The 20,465-nt window shown below is 38.4% G+C and overlaps 1 protein-coding gene across 42 annotated transcripts in view; it reads right to left on the bottom strand.

Annotated features, from left to right (window-relative positions):
* The window catches only part of NRXN1 (neurexin 1), a 1,213,652-nt gene that overhangs the window by 564,810 nt on the left and 628,377 nt on the right, over positions 1–20,465 (bottom strand). For all 42 annotated transcript variants that reach the window (XM_042861199.2, XM_042861202.2, XM_042861206.2 and 39 more), the window contains one exon: positions 7,782–7,955. In XM_042861199.2, the coding sequence (XP_042717133.1) occupies positions 7,782–7,955 (174 nt within the window). The remainder of the gene's footprint in view (positions 1–7,781; positions 7,956–20,465) is intronic.

The following is a 20,465-nucleotide window of genomic DNA, read 5'->3' as shown; positions in this document are numbered from 1 at the left end:
AGTCACATGCTTCTAGTTAGTCAAGTGCTTAAGTACCTTGCTGAATTGGGACCCAAAAGATCGTCACAAGACTAGGTCTAGCAATAGAGTATACTATCAATCACAGTTTAGCCAAAAGTATTAATTAGCTCTGATATATTTAGCCTGTTTACTAAAATCTGAAATTTTATGCATCAGCTGGTGATCTGCATTGAGAGAAGAAGGGACCTATAGGGCAGCCATTCCACTTTCTTAGCAGTTCTAAGTTCAAAAGTTTTTCTTTAAACATTTGGGCATTGCATCATTCTTTGTATACATTTGGGTATTATAATGGTTGACAAGTCACTCACATTTTTTTTTAAACCAGAATCTGCTACTTGGACACCTTACAAAAATGAAGTGAAAATATCTGTAGGTGTTTAAATGCTATATATTCATGCATTTATTTACACTTTAGTTATGCAATGTTAGATCTCATCATCAAATTAAAATTAGAAAAAAGTCATGCGGAATTAAAGTAGAAAAACACAGACACCGAGGCCAAAAAAAATAAAATAAAGTGAATGCTAAAATGCATGGATGTAGAAGGAAATACTTTTTGCAACTTAAGGAACAATTGCCTTAATGAGTTTTTACTATTGCTCATATCATTCTGAGTGTTTATCGCTTTGCAGCTCTTGCATATTATGTATAAATATTTCTCCAACAGAATTTGCTAAGAAACACAGATTGATTACAACCATATGACTGGTTTTAAGTGTAAATAATATTTTAAAAAAATCATACTTCCTGACAGAATAAAGTATGTTTAACTGATGCTAGAAATTGTTAATAAATATTACCATTGGGTTCATAATTTTATGTATATATTATAGATCTATTTTTATTTATCTAAGCTATTTAGTAAGATGCTATCATATGCAGCTTTGAGTACTTGTGGTATAAATATAATTTTGTTTCATCTTTGTTGCAGACTTTTTAAAAATTGATTGGATTTATTTCTTTGCATGGGTAATTAATTTTATATCTGTAAAGTAAGGACATGGATTGGTTTGGGAGTTACACATTTAACACAAAAGGTTCATATTACCAAGTGGTATGTCTTAATGTCTTGTGGTACATCAAAAAGGTAACTCAAAAGTTATCTTATGTTACCAATGTCCAACACCATGTGTGCTGAGGAAAATATTAAACTTTTCTATGGGAGGCCCTGATCCCACTTCAACTGAAGTCTATGGAAAAAATATTGAATTCAATCGAGCAAGATCCGGCCTTAATGACGAAACCATGAAAGTGACTGTTATGAGCTTTTGGTTAATTATTCACAGGTCTATTTAGCAATGTTTTTATAGTTCTAGCTTTGTAGTTTCTTGTCATTGAAGATTTGTCAACAAAGAGGTACCCACAAAGTTTAACTATTATTCAAGAACCAAAACTACATGGAGTCAGGCATTTGTTTTGGCGGCAACCCTGAATTCCTATGAACATTAAAATCTTGCCTTGTCCCACCTGCCTACCTGCGAAAAGTATCACAAACCAGGCCATGATCCTGCAAACACTTATGCACATGTGTTACATTAAACACATATGTAATTCCACTGAAATCAATAGGATTTCTCATGATAGTAAAGTTAAGCATATACATATAAGTGTTTTCAGGACAATAGCCTAATAAATAGAAGCCCTGATCCTGCAGTTGATAGCGCAACTGGGTCTCTGAACAGACATAGGAGTCTATCACATGCTATCAATTGTAGGATGGGGACCTAAGTGAGCATGTACAATGCTAATGCTCACAATTTGGTCAAAAGTCTCATGATATTTGGCATTTTTCTTAAAGTCCTAACTCATAGAGTCAATTGATTATATGATCATCTTAAAGTAAGTTCCTATCTCTTATGATTAATGGAGAAAATATGGCTCAGAAACCAGAAGGCAAGTACAAATATTATGATTTTTAAGCCAATCTCATGATTTTGGGGTCCTATCTCATGATCTTTGAATGCCTAGGCTTGGCAATATTGCAGTCTTCTCACATAGGGGAGAACTTTAAGAAGCTGAATGATCAAACACGAGCAGCCAGTCTTCCTCAAAAGGAAAACAGATCATCTAAAAATTAGAGCTGTCAAATTATTTAAAAAATTAAAAATTATTAAATGTGAGATTAAAAAAAATCACCATTAATTGTGAGATTAAAAAAAATCACAATTAATCGCAGTTTTAATCGTACTATTAAACAATAATAGAATACCATTTATTTAAATATTTGTATATGCTTTCTACATTTTCAAATATATTGATTTTATTTACAACACAGAATACAAAGTGTACAGAGCTCACTTTATATTATTTTATTACAAATATTTGCACTGTAAAAAAGATAAACAAAAGAAATAGTATTTTTCAATTCTCCTCATATAAGTGTTGTAGTGCAATCTCTTTATCATGAAAATGCAACTTAAAGTGTAGATTTTTTTTTTAATAAAACTGCACTCAAAAATAAAACAAGTTCATTCAGTCCTACTACTTGTTCAGCCAATCTCTAAGACAAACAAGTTTGTTTACATTTTCGGGAGATAATGCTGCCTGCTTCTCATTTACAATGTCACCTGAAAGTGAGAACAGGCAATCGCATGGCACTTTTTTAGCTGGTGTTGCAAGGTATTTACGTGACAGATATGCTAAACATTCCTATGTCCCTTCATGCTTCGGCCACTATTTCAGAGGACATGCTTCCATGCTGATGACAGTTCTGTTCGACAACGATTCAAAGCAGTGCGGACCGACGCATGTCCATTTTCATCATCTGAGTCAGATGCCACCAACAGAAGGTTGATTTTCTTTTTTGGTGGTTCGGGTTCTGTAATTTGCGAATCGGAGTCTTGCTCTTTTAAGACTTCTGACAGCATATTCGACACCTCATCCCTCTCAGATTTTGGAATGCACTTCAGATTCTTAAACCTTGTGTTGAGTGCTGTAGCTATCTTTAGAAATCTCACATTGGTACCTTCTTTACGTTTTGTCAAATCTGCAGTGAAAGTGTTCTTAAATTGAACAACATGTTCTGGGTAATCATCCAAGACTGCCATAACACAAAATATATGGCAGAATGTGAGTAAAACCACAGAGCTGGAGACATACAATTCTCCCAGGAATTCAGTCACAAATGTAATTAACGCTTTATTTTTCAAACGAGCATCTTCAGCATGGAAGCACATCCTCTAGAACGGTGGCTGAAGCATGAAGGGGCATGCAAATGCTTAGCATATCTGGCAGGAAAATACATTGCAAAATGAGCTACAAAAACACCATGCAAATGCCTGTTCTCCCTTCCAGGTGACATGGTAAATAAGAATCAGGCAGCATTTGCAGGAGATAATGCATGTTTGTCTCAGTGATTGGCTGAATAAGAAGTAGGACTGAGTGGACTTGTAGGTGCTAAAGTTTTACAGTTTTGTTTTTGAGTGCAGTTATGTAACAAAAAAATTTAAATTTGTAAGTTGCACTTTCATGATAAAGAGATTGTGGTACAGTACTTATATAAGGTTAATTGAAAATTACTATTTCTTTTGTTTATCTTTTTTACAGTCCAAATATTCATATTAAAAATAATAATATAAAGTGAGCACTTTGTATTCTGTGTTGTAATTGAAATCAATATATTTGAAAATGTAAAAAACATCCAAAATAGTCTATTATTGTTTAACAGTGAGATTAACAGTATTATTAATCACAATCAATTTTTTAAATTGAGTTAATTTGTTTTGAGTTAATCACTTGAGTTAACTGCAGTTAATTGACAGCCCTATTACAAATGCTATTGACACTACATGTTTAGACTGGACTATATTTTATTATCTAGGTATGGATAAGAGCTTGCTATTAATACTTATGCGCAGGTAAGTAAACATAGGCTACTGCTGTCTGATTATCTCTCATTTTATATGACAATAAACTAGGTTAAATAATCAGTGGTGTTTTCATTATTCTGAAGTCTTCTTTATTGAGGGTTCATCTCTTTTATACAGTCTAAGTACATAAACAGGTACTTAGGGTTATTTTAGTTTAAGAATGAGTGTGAAGGAATGGTAGGCATGTCAGTCCCAAGCTATTAGAGAGACAAGGTGGGGGAGGTAATATGTTTTATTGGACCATCTTCTGTTGGTGATAGAGACAAGCTTTTGAGACACATACAGCTCTTCTTTCCTTTCCCAGACCTGTAGAAGACCTGTGTGGCTCAAAAGCTTGTCTCTATCACCAACGGAAGTTTGTCCAATAAAACATATTACCTCCCGCACCTTGTCTCTGTGAAGGAATGAAACAGATGGTAACCAAGGTAATCAATGAGCGTTTAGCTGTCTATATGGTGACTCTAGCAAAATCATATTTAAGGATTTTATTTTCTTACATTCTTTTTCTTATTTTTATTCCTTTCAAATATATTTTTGGCATGCTGCATTATTTCTAGTACATATTAAATTAAAATTAATATGTATTTTATTCATGGGCTTTTCTGTGATGCTTATCATTGTCTTTACTGCATCCATCACACACGTACTAACACTGTTGCCAACTCTCTCAACATTACAAGGAGTCTCCTGATTTTAAACTACTCATGATGCTATTAATGGCCCAATCTTACTAGCTTGCTTTTGTCTGGATCTAAAGCCCTTTGTAATCTATGAAGAGACTCTCATTGACTTTAATGAGCTTTGGATCAAGCCCATTAACCAAAACCATTGCTGAAGGTAAAATTGACTTCCTGCTGATTCCTATGGGAATTCTCCATGAGGACACAGCATAGGATGGCCCTTTAAGGGAGGTGGGCTTAGCCCCACCCATGACTAATTAAGCTGCTTCTCAGGGGACGGGTTTGAGAGCAGGCATCTGATAGCCTGCAGGTAACCTGGTCCTCAGATAAAAGACCAGCAATCATCACAGTTAGGGAGAAACTGAGGGGAGTAAGTAGGAGGCCAAGGACTAGGGGAAAGGACGTGGAAGGGGGCTTTCCACACCAGCTTGGTGGGTGAAGGGGGGCTCAATTCACAAGAACTTTTAAGCATCTAGAAAATCACTGGGATTCACAAAGCCTGAGTGCAGAGCCCCTGCTCTCTATACAACAAACAGGGAAAGATAGTTGCCTTCAAATGGGATTCCCAAAAGCCAGCATGCTCGGAAGCTCCTCATCTAAGAGAGCTAATGGGAGATGCCAAACTGTGGGGTGTGTGCTAAGCCTCACCCATCTCTCAGAGATAGGTGCTTAAGTCCAGGCTGCAGGCAGGTGTTTCCCTCTACTGGGGAGTCTCAGCTGCAAACCCTCTCTGAGTGCTAGGCACGTATACTATTTTAGCAAGCAGCCAGAAGAAGAACCTCCCTGATAACTTTGAGGCAAGTGGATAGGACACTCACCCGGTACACTCCTTCTCCATCTGAGTGGGAAAAGGGATTTGAACTGAGTTCTAACATCTCTCAGGTGAGTGCCCCAACAGCTGGGCTAAGGGATAATTTGATGTGGAAAGGGGGACTCTCTCATTCTCTCCTGTTGAAGCTGTTCCACTTTGTATCAATAATTTTAAAAGGTCATCAGAGCAGGGGAATTAGATCCTGGATCTCCCAGGGGAGTGCTCTAACCACCGTGATACAGAGTCATTCTCATGCTTGTTCTCTCTCTCTCTGACCCAATGTTGAAGCTATGTCAGTGTGGATAAATAATGAGAGACTCACTCAGCCAGAGAGAGAAAGAATGAATTAAGCTTAAGCAATTAATGAAGAAAAAAACAACAACATTTTCTTGATCTGAAATTCATTGAGAGAATATTAACACAGAACACCACGATGCCATTTTTGTAGTTGCTTTTCAAAGCAGAATGGTACTTTAGTGAAAGTAATGTACTGGAAGACAGTTGCTAAATTCAGAATGATGTGAATAAAGTGTATGTAGGGACATAGAATTGATTTAAACTAATATCTAAAAATGAAAACTATATGGAATGAGGCTACTGCAGGAATTAGAGATAGATCCAAGCCAAACCCTTAAACATGAACACACTAGTACTATAGACTCTGAAATCAAGATACACATTTTATAGCTGGAGCCCATCTGCATTCATAACCAAAACTGTAATCATCCAGGGCAAAGTCCTTGTTTTCATATTCAAACAAATCTTTTGGGGCCTAATTCTGTCCTAACTTGCATCCCACACTATTCCACTGGAGCCAGTAAAGCCATACAGTGTGCGAGACAGAGCACAGTATTAACTTCAATGGATAGGAAGATTTACAACCAAAAAAATCATAATCTAAGCAGGTAGCATAATACAGGGCAGACTTGGGGAGACTGCTTATATATTAGTTAATGTCTAAGTACCCCTCAGACAGAGACAAACACCTACAAGATCTTTATCAAGCATTCGTAAAACTACAATACCCACCTGGGGAAGTGAGGAAACAGATTGTCAGAGCAAGACGGGTACCCAGAAATCACCTACTACAGGACAGGCCCAACAAGGACAAAAACAGAACACCACTGGCCATCACATACAGCCCCCAGCTAAAACCTCTCCAGCGCATTATCCACGATCTACAACCTATCCTGGAAAATGATCCTTCACTCTCACAGACCTTGGGAGGCAGGCCAGTCCTCGCCTACAGACAACCCCCCAACCTGAAGCAAATACTCACTAGCAACTACACACCACACCACAGAAACACCAACCCAGGAACCAATCCCTGTAGCAAACCTCGTTGCTTACTCTGTCCCCATATCTACTCTGGCGACACCATCAGAGGAGCCAACCACATCAGCCACACCATCAAGGGCTCATTCACCTGCACATCCACTAATGTTATATATGCCATCATGTGCCAGCAATGCCCCTCTGCCATGTACATTGGCCAAACCAGACAGTCCCTCCGCAAAAGAATAAATGGACACAAATCGGATATCAGGAATGGTAACATACATAAGCCAGTAAGTGAACACTTCAATCTCCCTGGTCATTCTATTACAGATTTAAAAGTCACTATCATTGAACAAAAAAACTTCAGAAACAGACTTCAAAGAAAAACAGCAGAACTAAAATTCATTTGCAAATTTATCACCATTAATCTGGGCTTGAATAGGGACTGGGAGTGGCTGGCTCATTACAGAAGCATCTTTTCCTCTCCTGGAATTGACACCTCCTCATCTATTATTGGGAGTGGACTACATCCACACTGATTGAATTGGCCCTGTCAACACTGGTTCTCCACTTGCGAAGTAACTCCCTGCTCTCCATGTGTCAGTATATAATGCCTGCATCTGTAACTTTCACTCTATGCATCCGAAGAAGTGAGGTTTTTACCCACGAAAGCTTATGCCCAAATAAATCTGTTAGTCTTTAAGGTGCCACCAGACTCCTTGTTGTTTAAGTACTATATAGAAACTAATTGTTACTGTTACCATGATTAAATAAAATATGCCACAAACAAACAAAAGACTTGAAAACCAGCTTGTCACTAAAGAAGAGCAGAATCTACAGATTCTATTCAAGAGGTAAATTAATGTTCTCAGGTTAGTTTGTGCTTTGTTGAGTAGGTATACATTTCTCCCTCGGGGGCATTTACCCTCATTAATAGTGTACACAAGTTATACTCCAACCGAGGCACAATGCTAATCACACAGGTAAAATATAAACTCATCATATAGAGAGTACAAATAAACAGGACTCAGCAGGATGGGTCTAACACTTGCACAATGAGATATAAGAATATCTGCTTTATATTGGAAATACTTATGATGAAACTACTATGATGTTCAGTACCTTCACATCCTCTTTCTATTTGTCCGTTGCAAAACAGGGCATCCGAGATCAGATCAGGCAGACGTCCATTTAAGTCAACTGATGCAAGGCAACCTTGAAATCCCTCCTTTGCATGCACTAGTTTTGGTAAGGATTTATACATTTCTTTCGCCACTCCTCCAATATACAAATCACCTGTTAAACAGAAGTAAACATTAGTCATAGAAAAGAGAGCTAGAAGGTCTTTTGGATTGCTTAAATATCTCATTCTAAATGACATATTTTGTGGGGAGACACCATCACTATGGTGTTCTGAGTGAGAGCTTTGGGATGCTTGAACTTGCTCCAACTGTGGTCCAAAATAGCCTGATTTTGGTGATTTTCCAAGTATGTTGCAAAAGACACATGTATGACTGGGGAGTTTGGAGAGGGCAGAAGGTATGCTTTCAACAATAATGAAGGGGTGGAAAGGAGCTTTTTTGTAGGAGGCTGACTTCCAGAATTCCCAATTGAATAATTTTAATGCTGTGGGGTTTTTACTTTATTTTTTTTCCAGTACCAGTTATGTTTTAAGGGTTCCTAGAGTCTTTTATAGCCATCTTTTAAAATCAAAATAAAGAAAACAAGCATACATTGCTGGTCTGATGTTACCTTAATGTTAATAGATTTTTAGACTTTCTGATATCTCAATGAAAGATATAACAGGATGCAATATTTGTCTGTTTCAAGTGGCTACAAGTACAATATCACCATATTATACGATTATTATGTATTCTGTGCCATAGGATAAGTAGAATAACACAGGTCCTTGGTCCCAACAAGCTTATACCCCAATACCACTCTCTGTTTTATAATTAGTTAATAAAACTCTTAGGTTCTTACATGACCTCATCACCATAGTATCTGAGCATCTCACAATGTTTAATGTATTTATCCTCATAACACCCCTGTGAGGTAGGGAAGTGCCCATTTTACAGATGAGGAACATAGGCCCAGATCCTCAGAAGTATTTAGGCTCCTAACTACAATTAATTTCAATGGGACTTAGAAGCCTAAATACCTTTGAGGATCTGTCCTAATGTCACACAGGAAGTCTTTGATAGAACATGGAACTGAACTTGGGTCTCCAGAATCCTAGGTTAGTACCTTAACTAACTACTGTACAATACTTCTGTGACGCTCTATACCTCGGGGGAGCGCCCTGTAACCCACACATTCCTCATATATATATTTGTTGTGATATTGCATATAAAGCTTGCCATGTGAGGTATCAGAGGAAAGATTATGATCAGCTGAAACCCATTGTTCCATCTAAATATGTATATCATTAATGCATATAAAATTATAAGAATTGTGTTGTATGGTTTTCACTAAAAAACACTGTGGGTTTGGGAAGCACCCACATACCAGCTCTCCAGAGACAACAACAAACGAATTAACCAATGCCAGGGGTGGTGAACAGACATCACCAGACACTGTCCAGCAGAGTAGTTGCAATTCAATGACTCACTCACAAGAGACACACCGGGGGTATTTCTTCACCTTGGACTCAGTAAAGCCAGACATGCCTGGACTTGTGTTCTCCAAGCACATGGACTAAGAGTATAAAAAAGAACACAGTGGCCCCATGAGGTCCTTTTCTCCTCCCCCCCCACTTAAGCTGCAAGCAACAAGAATGCTCAGAAGACTGAAGAGTCCAACACTAGAGACTGGCCCAGGTTTCAAGAATGAAATCTGTGTATTATGAACTGTAACATCCACTGAAGTGAGAAAACTGCTTGATCTAAATACTAAATGCCTAGTGTCTTACAGGTTTAGGATTTAGATTGTGCACTTATTTTGGTTTTTTTTGGTAACTATCTCTGGCTTTTTGCCTATCACTTATAATCACTTAAAATCTATCTTTTGTAATCAATAAACTTGTTTATCTTTACCAGTGAGTTAAAAAAAATATGGATTGGATGAATGGATTATAAGGTGGATAGAAAGCTGGCTGGATTGTCGGGCTCAATGGGTAGTGATCAATGGCTCAATGGCTAGTTGGCAGCCAGTATCAAGCGGCTTGCCCCAGATGTCGGTCCTGGGGCTGGTTTTGTTCAACATCTTTATTAATGATCTGGATGATGGGATGAATTGCATCTTCAGCAAATTCGCAGATGACACTAAACTGGGGAGAGAGGTAGATATGTTGGAGGGTAAGAATAGGGTCCAGAGTGACCTAGACAAATTGGAGGATTGCACCAAAAGAAATCTGATGAGGTTCAACAAGGACAAGTGCAGAGTCCTGCACTTAGAAAGGAAGAATCCTATGCACTGCTACAGGCTGGGCACTGACTAGCTAAGCAGCAGTTCTGCAGAAAAGGACCTGGGGATTACAGTGGACAAGAAGCTGGATATGAGTCAGCAGTGTGCCCTCATTGCCAAGAAGGCCAATAGCATATTGGGCTGTATAAGTAGGAGCATTGCCAGCAGTTCGAGGGAAGTGATTATTCCCTTCTATTCGGCACTAGTGAGGCCACACCTGGAGTATTGCGTCCAGTTTTGGTCCCCACACGACAGAAGGGATGTGGACAAATTGGAGAGAGTCCAATGGAGGGCAACAAAAATGATTAGGGAGCTGGGGCACATGACTTACAAGGAGAGGCTGAGGGAACTGGGGTTATTTAGTGTGGAGAAGAGAAGAGTGAGGGGGATTTCATAGCAGCCTTCAACTACCCGAAGGGGGATTCCAAAGAGGATGGAGCTAGGCTCTTCTCAGTGGTGGCAGGTGACAGAACAAGAAGCAATAGTCTCAAGTTGCAGTGCAGGAGGTCTAGGTTGGATATTAGGAAACACTATTTCACTCGGAGGGTGGTGAAGCACTGGAATGTGTTACCTAGGGAGGTGGTGGAATCTCCATCCTTAGAGGTTTTTTAGGCCCGGCTTGACAAAGCCTTGGCTGGAATGATTTAGTTGGTGTTGGTCCAGCTTTGAGCAGGGGATTGGACTAGATAACCTCCTGAGGTCTCTTCCAACCCTAATATTCTATGATTCTATGAGTTTGCCTGAAAAGCTTGGTAAATCTGCTCAGGTTTAGAAAGGCTGGTATATATCCATTTTCCATTGATGAAGTGGTGAACCAATTAATAAACTTGCATTGCCCAAGAAAAGGTCTTGAGCAGTGCAAGATGGTATATTCCTGGTGTACAAGGCTGGGAGCTGGAGGGATTTGGCTGATGCCTTTCTCTGTGTGATTCATGAGTCACTCTGGGAGCATTCACACTTTAGAATGTACAAGTAGAAGTATGAAGATACAAATGGTTAGCATATCTTGCATGAAAATACCTTGCAATGCTGGCTACAACAGTGCCATGTGATCACCTGTTCTCAGTTTCAGGTGACATTGTAAATAAAAAGCAGGCAGCATTATCTCCCATAAATGTAAATGAACTTGGTTGTCTTAGTGATAGGCTGAACAAGAATTATGACTGAGTGGACTTGTCAACTCTAAAGTTTTACATTATTTTATTTTTTAGTGCAGCTATGTATCAACAAAGTTCTACATTTGTAAGTTGCACTTTCACGATAAAGAGATTGCACTATCGTACTTGTATGAGGTGAATTGAAAAATACTATTTTGGGGTTTTTTTTACAGTGCAAATATTTATAATAAAAATAATAATATAATGTGAACACTGTACACTTTATATTCTGTGTTGTAATTGAAATCAATATATTTGAAAATATAGAAAAACATCCAAAATGTTTATAAAATTAAATGTCTATTCTATTATGGTTTAAAGTGTGATTAAAACTGTGATTAATCACAACTATTTTTTTAAAAATCTAGTTCATTTGTTTTTTGTTAATCGCTTGAGTTAACTGTAATTAACACAACCCCGCACAAAGATAGAGTCAGAGGCCTCAATTACCTCCTGTATCTGGGCTCCACTTGGCTCAGGGAAAGGGGAGACTTGCTGTGCTGGCCTGGTTCCAGCACCAGTTAATCACAGGAAGGACCATATACCAGTGGAGGTTTGTTGTAGTAGACACATTCTACCAGGATCCTCTTCCTGTCCTGCCATTCTCCTTACAGTGGCGTTCAGGGTAGTATGTCTAGCACAGGAACTGCGCCAACAGGTTTACACCACCAGAGAGTTCCTCTCCACAAGGGAAATTCTCCACTACCCAATTATGGCCAAACTTCTGAACATCACAAAGTGCAAAGATCATACTGGAGATTCTGGCCTTAAGTATATAACCAGGTTTGAAAAGGAGCTAGATAATTTATGACTGTTTCAAAACCAACCAACCAAATAACATAACACCATGTGCTAATGAAAGGTGTTGCATTTCAGGGACCTTATAAGAATACCACAGTATTATACACACTGAAGTACCCCTGTATTACTAGTGTAAGATATAATGCTTTTGACCACAGCTGGAGGACACTGTAGTGCTTCTTTATATGGGAGTCCTTGAGACTTGAAAACCTATATCCTATACAAAAGGTTCTAGTGAATGCTTCAGCAAAGTGTCTTGTCCCTTACATGGAAGGATGACATATAGGGCTGGGAATAGTTCAGTTTCAATTCCCATTTAAATTTTGGTCTCTGCTGAGACTGACAGCAAGGTAGCCAATTAATGCCAGTAATGGTGATTGTTAGATTGTCTATAGGGAATTGGACTGAGACCAACAATTCATTTCCCAAAGACCACCAAATGTCTTTCAGACACTAACAATTTTAGTCACTATGGACCAGCCTGTCAACCTGAATTGGATATGAATCAGTGAGCTAGAGATTAAGTACTTTGTATCATATTACTACTCCTTTGAGTCATCCAGTCCTATTCACATTAGCAATATCTATAGCAACGTATACTAAGAAAAGAATAATTAAATCTCGTGCTTCAGAACATAACCTTGTTGCCTGCTAGGGTTCAAGAAGAAATTCTCTACCCATCTCAAATGGCTAGGTGATTTGAAGAGTCGACACTGCTTTCCTCTGGAGCATTAGCTATTGTCAACTCTCGAAGGTAGGGCATCAGATAGAATAGACTAGTGGTCTGATCTGATATAGCAATTCCTACATTCCCACAAATAGGGCATAATTATTTCCTTAGTAGAACTGAAATTGGTACAGTCCATTGCATTGGAAATAAGGCCAATAATTAAAATGATCCTTCTTTTTCTCATGTGAAATACATTGAAAATTAAACCCTAAGAGTTTTTCTGAAGTACTGATCTGTCAATTGTTGTCTGACATAGATATATTTTCTCTGAATTTATTATGAGACTTGAAAGTGGGAAGTTTCAAAAGGTAAAAGAAAGTCAACAAAATACCAGAGCTATAGCACAAAGACTAATTTTATCCTCTTTCATTTCACATTCTTGTCCACTCTACTATAAAACCTACAGAAGTTTACATTGTCCAAGCAGAACCTTACAGTTTCTTTTGAGTCATTAAAATCTTTAGAGATATTGATTCCATATGATGATATCCCAATAATGCCTAGACCTGTTTCTTAAGCAAAGCAGTCTACTGTTACATGAAATCATGTATTCAAGGGCCAATTATGGTGAATAACTATTACAATGCAAGGTCATAGCAGCAGTATAAGAGAAGCTCAGATTACTCCTGTAAATATGTGTTGGAAGTCATCAGCAAGATGCTCCCTCAGTTAACCATAAGACCCACAGAAACATGAATATATGTAGCATGATGTGTACTTTTCTGGTGAAATGGTTTATGGTTTAATTACAGCTTCATAGCCATGATTATTCTTCTAAAAAAATTAGGACCACAGTAGTAGCATACAATGTATTTTGTAAAATATGCCATAGTTAGCATTGTAAAAGATGTAAAGTCATACTTAGCAAACTGCTTACGTTGCTCATTGGTAACTTCCTGCATAAACAGGAACATTGGAAATATGTTTGTGATGACATGAAAAAAAAATCTGTGGCAACCATAGGCAACTCTTTCCAGGCTCAGTAAATATCCTGACTAAGCTGCAAGAGGAGGACAATTTATCAGCTGAAGCAGCAGGTTTCAAATCACTGAACATTATTTCCTATATGCTTGAGAAACTCTCAGAACAGCAGAAAGCTATGCTCAACTACTTAAAGAAGGACAAGACAAACAAACAAAACAAAACTAATAAAAACCAGCTGCTGGAAAGAATCCAGTCCATTGAACTTGATAGCCAGTGATGAGTTCATAAACCAGGCACTACCATAGATACAATTAATTTGAAGAAAAATGTGACATCTCTGTTTTAGCACTAGAATATGAAAGTCTGCAAGCCCCGCAAAAAACAAAATCAAATGCCCGAGGTGGTAATATTAGTTAAACTACATTGATGTGATTTCAAAAAATGATCATATTAAATTACTTAGCACAAAATACTGAGTGATAACATTACTTCTACACTGCGGTTTTTTTTTTAATAGCTTGCACAGGGCTTCATGGATGAGCCTCAGAAAGCAAGAAGTAGAGCTGATTTAGACATTTTGTGTTGACAGTCGACATTTATTTTATTTATTTGTCATTAAAAATGGAGAAAGAGATAATTTTTTGTGTTCTGACCAGTTGGAGAGTTTGTTTGGAAAATTTTCTTCAAACATTGTTCTGTTTGAAAAATATAAACTTTTTTCCCATTAAAAACCCTTGAAAATAATAATAATAAAGAAAACCAGTATATTTTGCCCAGCTCTAGTTAGAAGGTTACCTATAGTAAAGCAATCTAAAGATGAGAGACCTAGACAAACAGCTTTTGTTGAGAAGTCAGGCTCAAATTCTTATGCAAACAGGCTTCCTCATTGTATTCCGATTATTGCCTGTATATTGTTGTATTGGTAATAATGGAGCAGTTTGGGAATTTTCCAGCTACATATTTTTTTCTGTGGAAAATGCAGTTTCTACTAAATCAAAATTTCCCATTGGATGTAAATTTCAAGTTTGGACCAGCTCTACTTTAAACCATATGCTTGCTATATTTGGTAATATTTATATATTTCTGTTCTATTCTCAAAAGTAAAAAAGGATACAAAATATATATTTTAAAAAAATGTTGACTGATCTTTTTCCAAATGTCAAGACATATTTGGTTAGGTTTCTGCTTTAGGTCTGGATGAGGGCTATGGTTCATCTTTATTTTATCTCAACTTGCTTTACTAGTTCACTTTTCACTATACTAACTAGGGCAAAATATTTCTCATCACTGACAAAACTGATTGAAAATAAAAGTAAAATATTTACTAAGGATAGAGCTGGTAAAAAAAAAAGACTGTTTTCAGGAATTTTTCGATTTTTAATTCCCTGATTAGTTTTCATTAAAAAAACATGTGGAAAAAAAATCTCCTCTCAAAAAAACAAAAACTGAAGGCTTTTTTGGTCTTTGGGATTTTGCACCCATCCCTGTCTTTTCTGCTGTCAAAAAGGGAAAGAAAACGGGAAATAAAAATTTCCAGAAATGTGTAATTTTTGGTTTTCTATGGAAGAAACATTTTTTAAAGAAATTGCTTTTTTTCTTTAGAAAAAAGGCCATTTGCTGTCAAAAATAGTTGAGATGGGTAATTTTGGACTAGCTCTATGGGTTAGATTTTGACTCAAGATGACATGCTCAGACACGGTCAGAAGGGAAATTTATAACTCCCCTCATGCCCATGTATGGCCACTTGAAGCTTCAGTTTGGGCACAAAAAAATAAGGGGCACTGTATGTTCACTCTCACCCCTGCCCCTCCTCCTTCTCTCCCCAAACACACAAATCTGGAGCAAATGGGTAGGAAAGCTTTTGATACAGTCTCCCACAGTATTCTTGCCAGCAAGTAAAAAAAGAATGGATTGGATGAATGGACTATAAGGTGTATAGAAAGCTGGCTAGATTGTCGGGCTCAATGGGTAGTGATCAACATCGATGTCTAGTTGGCAGCCAGTCGGTCCTGGGGTTGGTTTTGTTCAACATCTTTATTAATGATCTGGATGATGGGATGGATTGCACCCTCAGCAAGTTTAAGGATGACACTAAACTGGGGACAGAGGTAGATATGTTGGAGGGTAGGGATAGGATTCAGAGTGACCTAGACAAATTGGAGGATTTGGCTAAAAGAAACCTGATGAGGTACAACAAGGACAAGTGCAGAGTCCTGCACTTAAGAAAGAAAAATCCCATGCACTGCTACAGGCTGGGGACCCATTGGCTAAGCAGCAGTTCTACAGAAAAGGACCTGGGGATTACAGTGGATGAGTAGCTCTCTATTAGTCAGCAGTGTGCCCTTGTTACCAAGAAGGCTAACGGCATATTGGGCTGCATTAGTAGGAGCCTTGCCAGCAGATTGAGGGAAGTGATTATTCCCCTCTATTCGGCACTGGTGAAGCCAGATCTGGAGTATTGCATCTAGTTTTGGGTCCCCCTCTACAGAAAGGATGTGGACAAATTGGAGAGGTCAACAAAAATGATCAGGGGGATGGGTCACATGACTTACCAGGAGAGGCTGAGGGAACTGGGGTTATTTAGTCTGCAGAAGAGAAGAGTGAGGGGGGATTTGATAGCAGCCTTTAACTACCTGAAGGGGGGTTCCAAAGAGGATGGAGCTCCGCTGTTCTCAGTTGTGGCAGATGACAGAACAAGAAGCAATGGTCTCAATTTGCAGTGTGGGAGGTCTAGGTTGGATATTAGGAAATACTATTTCACTGGGAGGGTGGTGAAGCACTGGAATGGGTTACCTAGGGAGGTGGCGGAATCTCCATCCTTAGAGGTTTTTAAGGCCCAGCTTGACAAAGCCCTGGCTGGGATGATTTAGTTGGGGATAGTCCTTCTTTGAGTAGGGGGTTGGACTAGATGACCTCCTGATTTCTCTTTGACCCTAATCTTCTATGATTCTATGAAGGAGAAGGGAAAATCTTGCTTCTCCCCTCAATGCACTAGGCCAGGAGAGCTGACATGTCATTATATATGATCCAGGAGTTGTAATTTGTTGATGTTATGCTCTTGTAGTGGCACAATGATGTCTCACTCTCTACTAAAAGTTGTATTATTTGGATATAATCTAGCCCTAAATGTTTGGAAAAAAACATTTTTGTTGTTGTTTTTTGTGACTTGTTTCTTCCACTGAAAAAGAGAGAGCCATTTTCATAGCCTCCTCCGCCCCCCCTTTATTTTCCATGCGGGCTTCAGTTCCACATTTACAAGTGACAATTAGATTCTCTACATAATTCAATCCACCAGAAAATGAAAACAAGGCAGAATCTCAGAGTGTTGATAAGGAGAAATCAAGAATATGCAGTAAACACCATTGGGGGTTACAGGATGAGTAAGTCAGAGGAGAAATTAGCCCTGTATCTACCAAAGAGATTAGCGGGATCAGCAGAGCATGCTCCAAACTCTCTTACACCTGCTTTTCTCTTATTTACAATGAATTGTAAACTCTACGCAAGACATTCATGCTAAATATCTCTGTCTACATATGATCACCCATTATGGGCCTTCCTCCTGCATGCTCCCCATACACATAACTCCCGTGGACTTCAATGGGAGTTACATGATCTGAACACTTGGAGGAACAGGCTCTAAATTTGTGTCTACTTGTCTGCACATTGTCTATGTGAACTACTGCCCTCAATGGAGGGAATGACAGATCTGTTCAATGGTAAGAGATCTGGACACCTTCTACTGGCTGCAGCCTACCCAAAGTAAACCCTATTACTACTACAAATGTTAGAGTCCTTCATTGGTTGCCTATAATTAACCAACTTCATTTCCATTTATTTTCTTTCTTTCTATTTTTAACATCTGGAAAACAATCACATTCACAAAAGAGATACATTATTTATTAAGTTACAAAGTTAACCACCATAATTTTCCTGGAGCAAAAGGTTTCTTTCTTTTTTTTTCAGAATTTGTTTTCCTCCTAGAGTTATTTTGATTTTTTGCACCTGTATTCTGTACTATCTTCAAATTCATCTTGACATTTTTAATTAAAAAAAAAAAGAATTCAAACTAACATACTTGGAAAGGACAAATAAGGACGGAGAAGTAGCAAAGTAAGAAAAGAAGGAGGCAAAGGGTAGAAAAAAACGGGATTCCTTTTGTGTTATCCAGGCATGCTTGGAGGAAGAGGTCTATAAGCAGGGGTAAATATTCCTCAACCTCATAATTCTCCTTCCATTTCTATTATAAAAGTCAATATTGTAGAGGCATCTCATTCTTGGTTTAGCAGCATGGTTACTTCCATGTCTTTTTTGAATCCTCTGATTCAGCACAATAAATAAGTACCAGTATTTCTAGAGGACATGTATATTACAAGCTGCAGAGGCAAGCAGTAAAGGAAAAAGAGTAAAGGAAGACATTGCCAGTAGTACAGGTGGTGCTAAGAGTAGTGCTGCTTGGTCAGGGATACCACAATGATGGCAAAGAAAACCTCCTTTAGGGCCAAATCTAATTCTCATTGAAGTCAATAAAAGTTTTTCCACTGATTTTATTTGTAGTTGACTAGAGTCTTTGGTGCATATACTGAGATGCCATTTTCAATATAGAGAGTTAAGATTTACTGCTTAATAAATCAATCAAGGTTCTGAGCTTATTTTGTAAATTATTTGTATCAAACTGCTATGGAAAAAATGATACATAACCACTACATCACATAAGTGATACAGAAACAAATTTTGCTAATTTTCACCTAGTAAACAACTTACACACAATTCCCCCTTCCCGCCCTTCCTCCCCCACCCATTATCTTTTTAATTTGCTGCACTTGTTCAGTGTAGAAACTAAAAGAGTTGCGAAGGCTGAACCAATGAAATTTAAAATAAAACTTTGGGACAGAGTGGCCTACATCCCTTTTTACTGATTTTAGTAAATAATTCTTGCTTTTTGGCAGTATCTTCATCACTAACGTGCTATCAATGATACAGCCATCGCTTCTCCCCTGTTAATCAGTCATCAGCCAAGACCTTCTATATTGCGTGCTCTCGAGGGCAAAGGCTATTTGTTGATTTTTATGAACATCACTGTCTTCCAATTACTTGTAGAGAGAGAATTCCTGTAGTCATTGCCTCATAAAAGTGCCAGTAGCATATAAAATATACTCAGAGTAGACAGAGCAGATATTTGAGGGCAGATAGCTAAGATATCGTATTGCAACTTTACTCATTGCTGGCAATACCCTTTTCTTATTGTGCCAAGGAAAGGCTCATTATTTTGGGTGAATAATATTTTCATTCAGATGTGGTTCCAACTACAGAGAAACAGGCAATGAAGATTTAACAGGAACCACAGCTTGTGTCTTCATCAGACCAAAATAAAGAAGTCGTTCCTGGAGAGTTTTTGGATGGTGTTGCATAGGACTCAGAGATAGTGATGGATATATTTGTGAATATCTTTCCCTTCATCCTTTTTTGTGCTCCTGATTTTCAACTATATTCCCAGCCATTGTTTTGATTTCCTCCCTCATTATAGAGGAAATTTCTCTTCCTTGTTTCCAATGTCACTCTGTCCAAAATTATTGCCGCAGTCATTGAAGAGAATGTTGTGACACTGCACTATTTTGGCTTTACTCCTCCAGAAAGACACAACTAGGCATGACACACATACTTCTCTGATTCCTTGATGTGCCATATGAAAATGTCTCTGACTCCTGGATGTGCGATGGTGTTGAGCATGCTTTTCACCCAGTGCACTGCTGTAGTGCATCAAGTGTTTCAAAAATAATCAAGCATATGCCACTTCTTTCCACCAAGCAATCAAATGAGAAAAGTAGATCAAGGACATTGGGATGCACCACAGGAAAAGTCTAGTCTCCAAAAAATGCAATGCTCCAATGCTCACCAGGTTTTCTACAAAACCCAGTAAAACATAGATTAATCTTCTGCTACTACATGCCAGATCAACTTAAGTAGCATACATTGTTACAGGGTTACTCATTCACCGCTGTTTGTGGCTTTAATAGTTGCGCAAGCAGGTACCAGGTAGAACTCTTACGGTGAGAACACCGAGGTTGAGTTGGGACTAGATTCCTTTGTTTTTCAAGCAATTATAAGGTGCAATGGGGGAGAAAGAATGAACGTTAGCACCATGGGCAGCCATCAGTAGGTTTCCCACATCCTAATATTTCTTTGATAAGTCAAAGACTCTAACTATCCTAAACACAGCTGAGGTGTAAAATGTCCATCTTTAATTGACCATGGGGGACAATTTCACAGGCACAAATAGCAGTTAAGCATCTAACCCCCACTAATTTTCAATGGGAGTTAGGTGATTAATTAGTATTTGCCCCTTCCCTCCCTCACACATGATTTGCCTTGTGTGACAGGCAGGTCAGAGCAAGAAAGGACTTTGCCCTTACAGGTAAAGCTTAAACACCTTTTGATGCAAACTTAATCGTAAAACAGAAGAGTAAATGTAAAGAATGCCTTGACTCTTGTGACAGCCAAACCAAGGTCTAAAGTGTGTCTCATTTCAGCCAAGATCCAGAGAATAAGAGGAAAACCCTGTTCTCACTTCCCACCTACATCTGTCCGCTCTATCCTTCTTCATAGAGATCTTCCATGCTACGCTCAACCCCATGAGCCTCCACAACACTTCCCACTCTAGTGTGCCTGAGGATCGGGATTAATTAACCCCATTCACAGATAGCCTATTCCTGGACAGCCACATATTAAGGGGAGGCAAATGTGGTCCTTCCTCTAGCCACAGTAGCACGGTCAATTCCTGCCCTGCCAGCC

The sequence above is a fragment of the Chrysemys picta genome, chromosome 3 (assembly GCF_011386835.1).
Source record: "Chrysemys picta bellii isolate R12L10 chromosome 3, ASM1138683v2, whole genome shotgun sequence".
Taxonomy (NCBI): Eukaryota; Metazoa; Chordata; order Testudines; family Emydidae; genus Chrysemys; species Chrysemys picta.
This window is presented reverse-complemented; position numbering and strand designations above follow the sequence as displayed.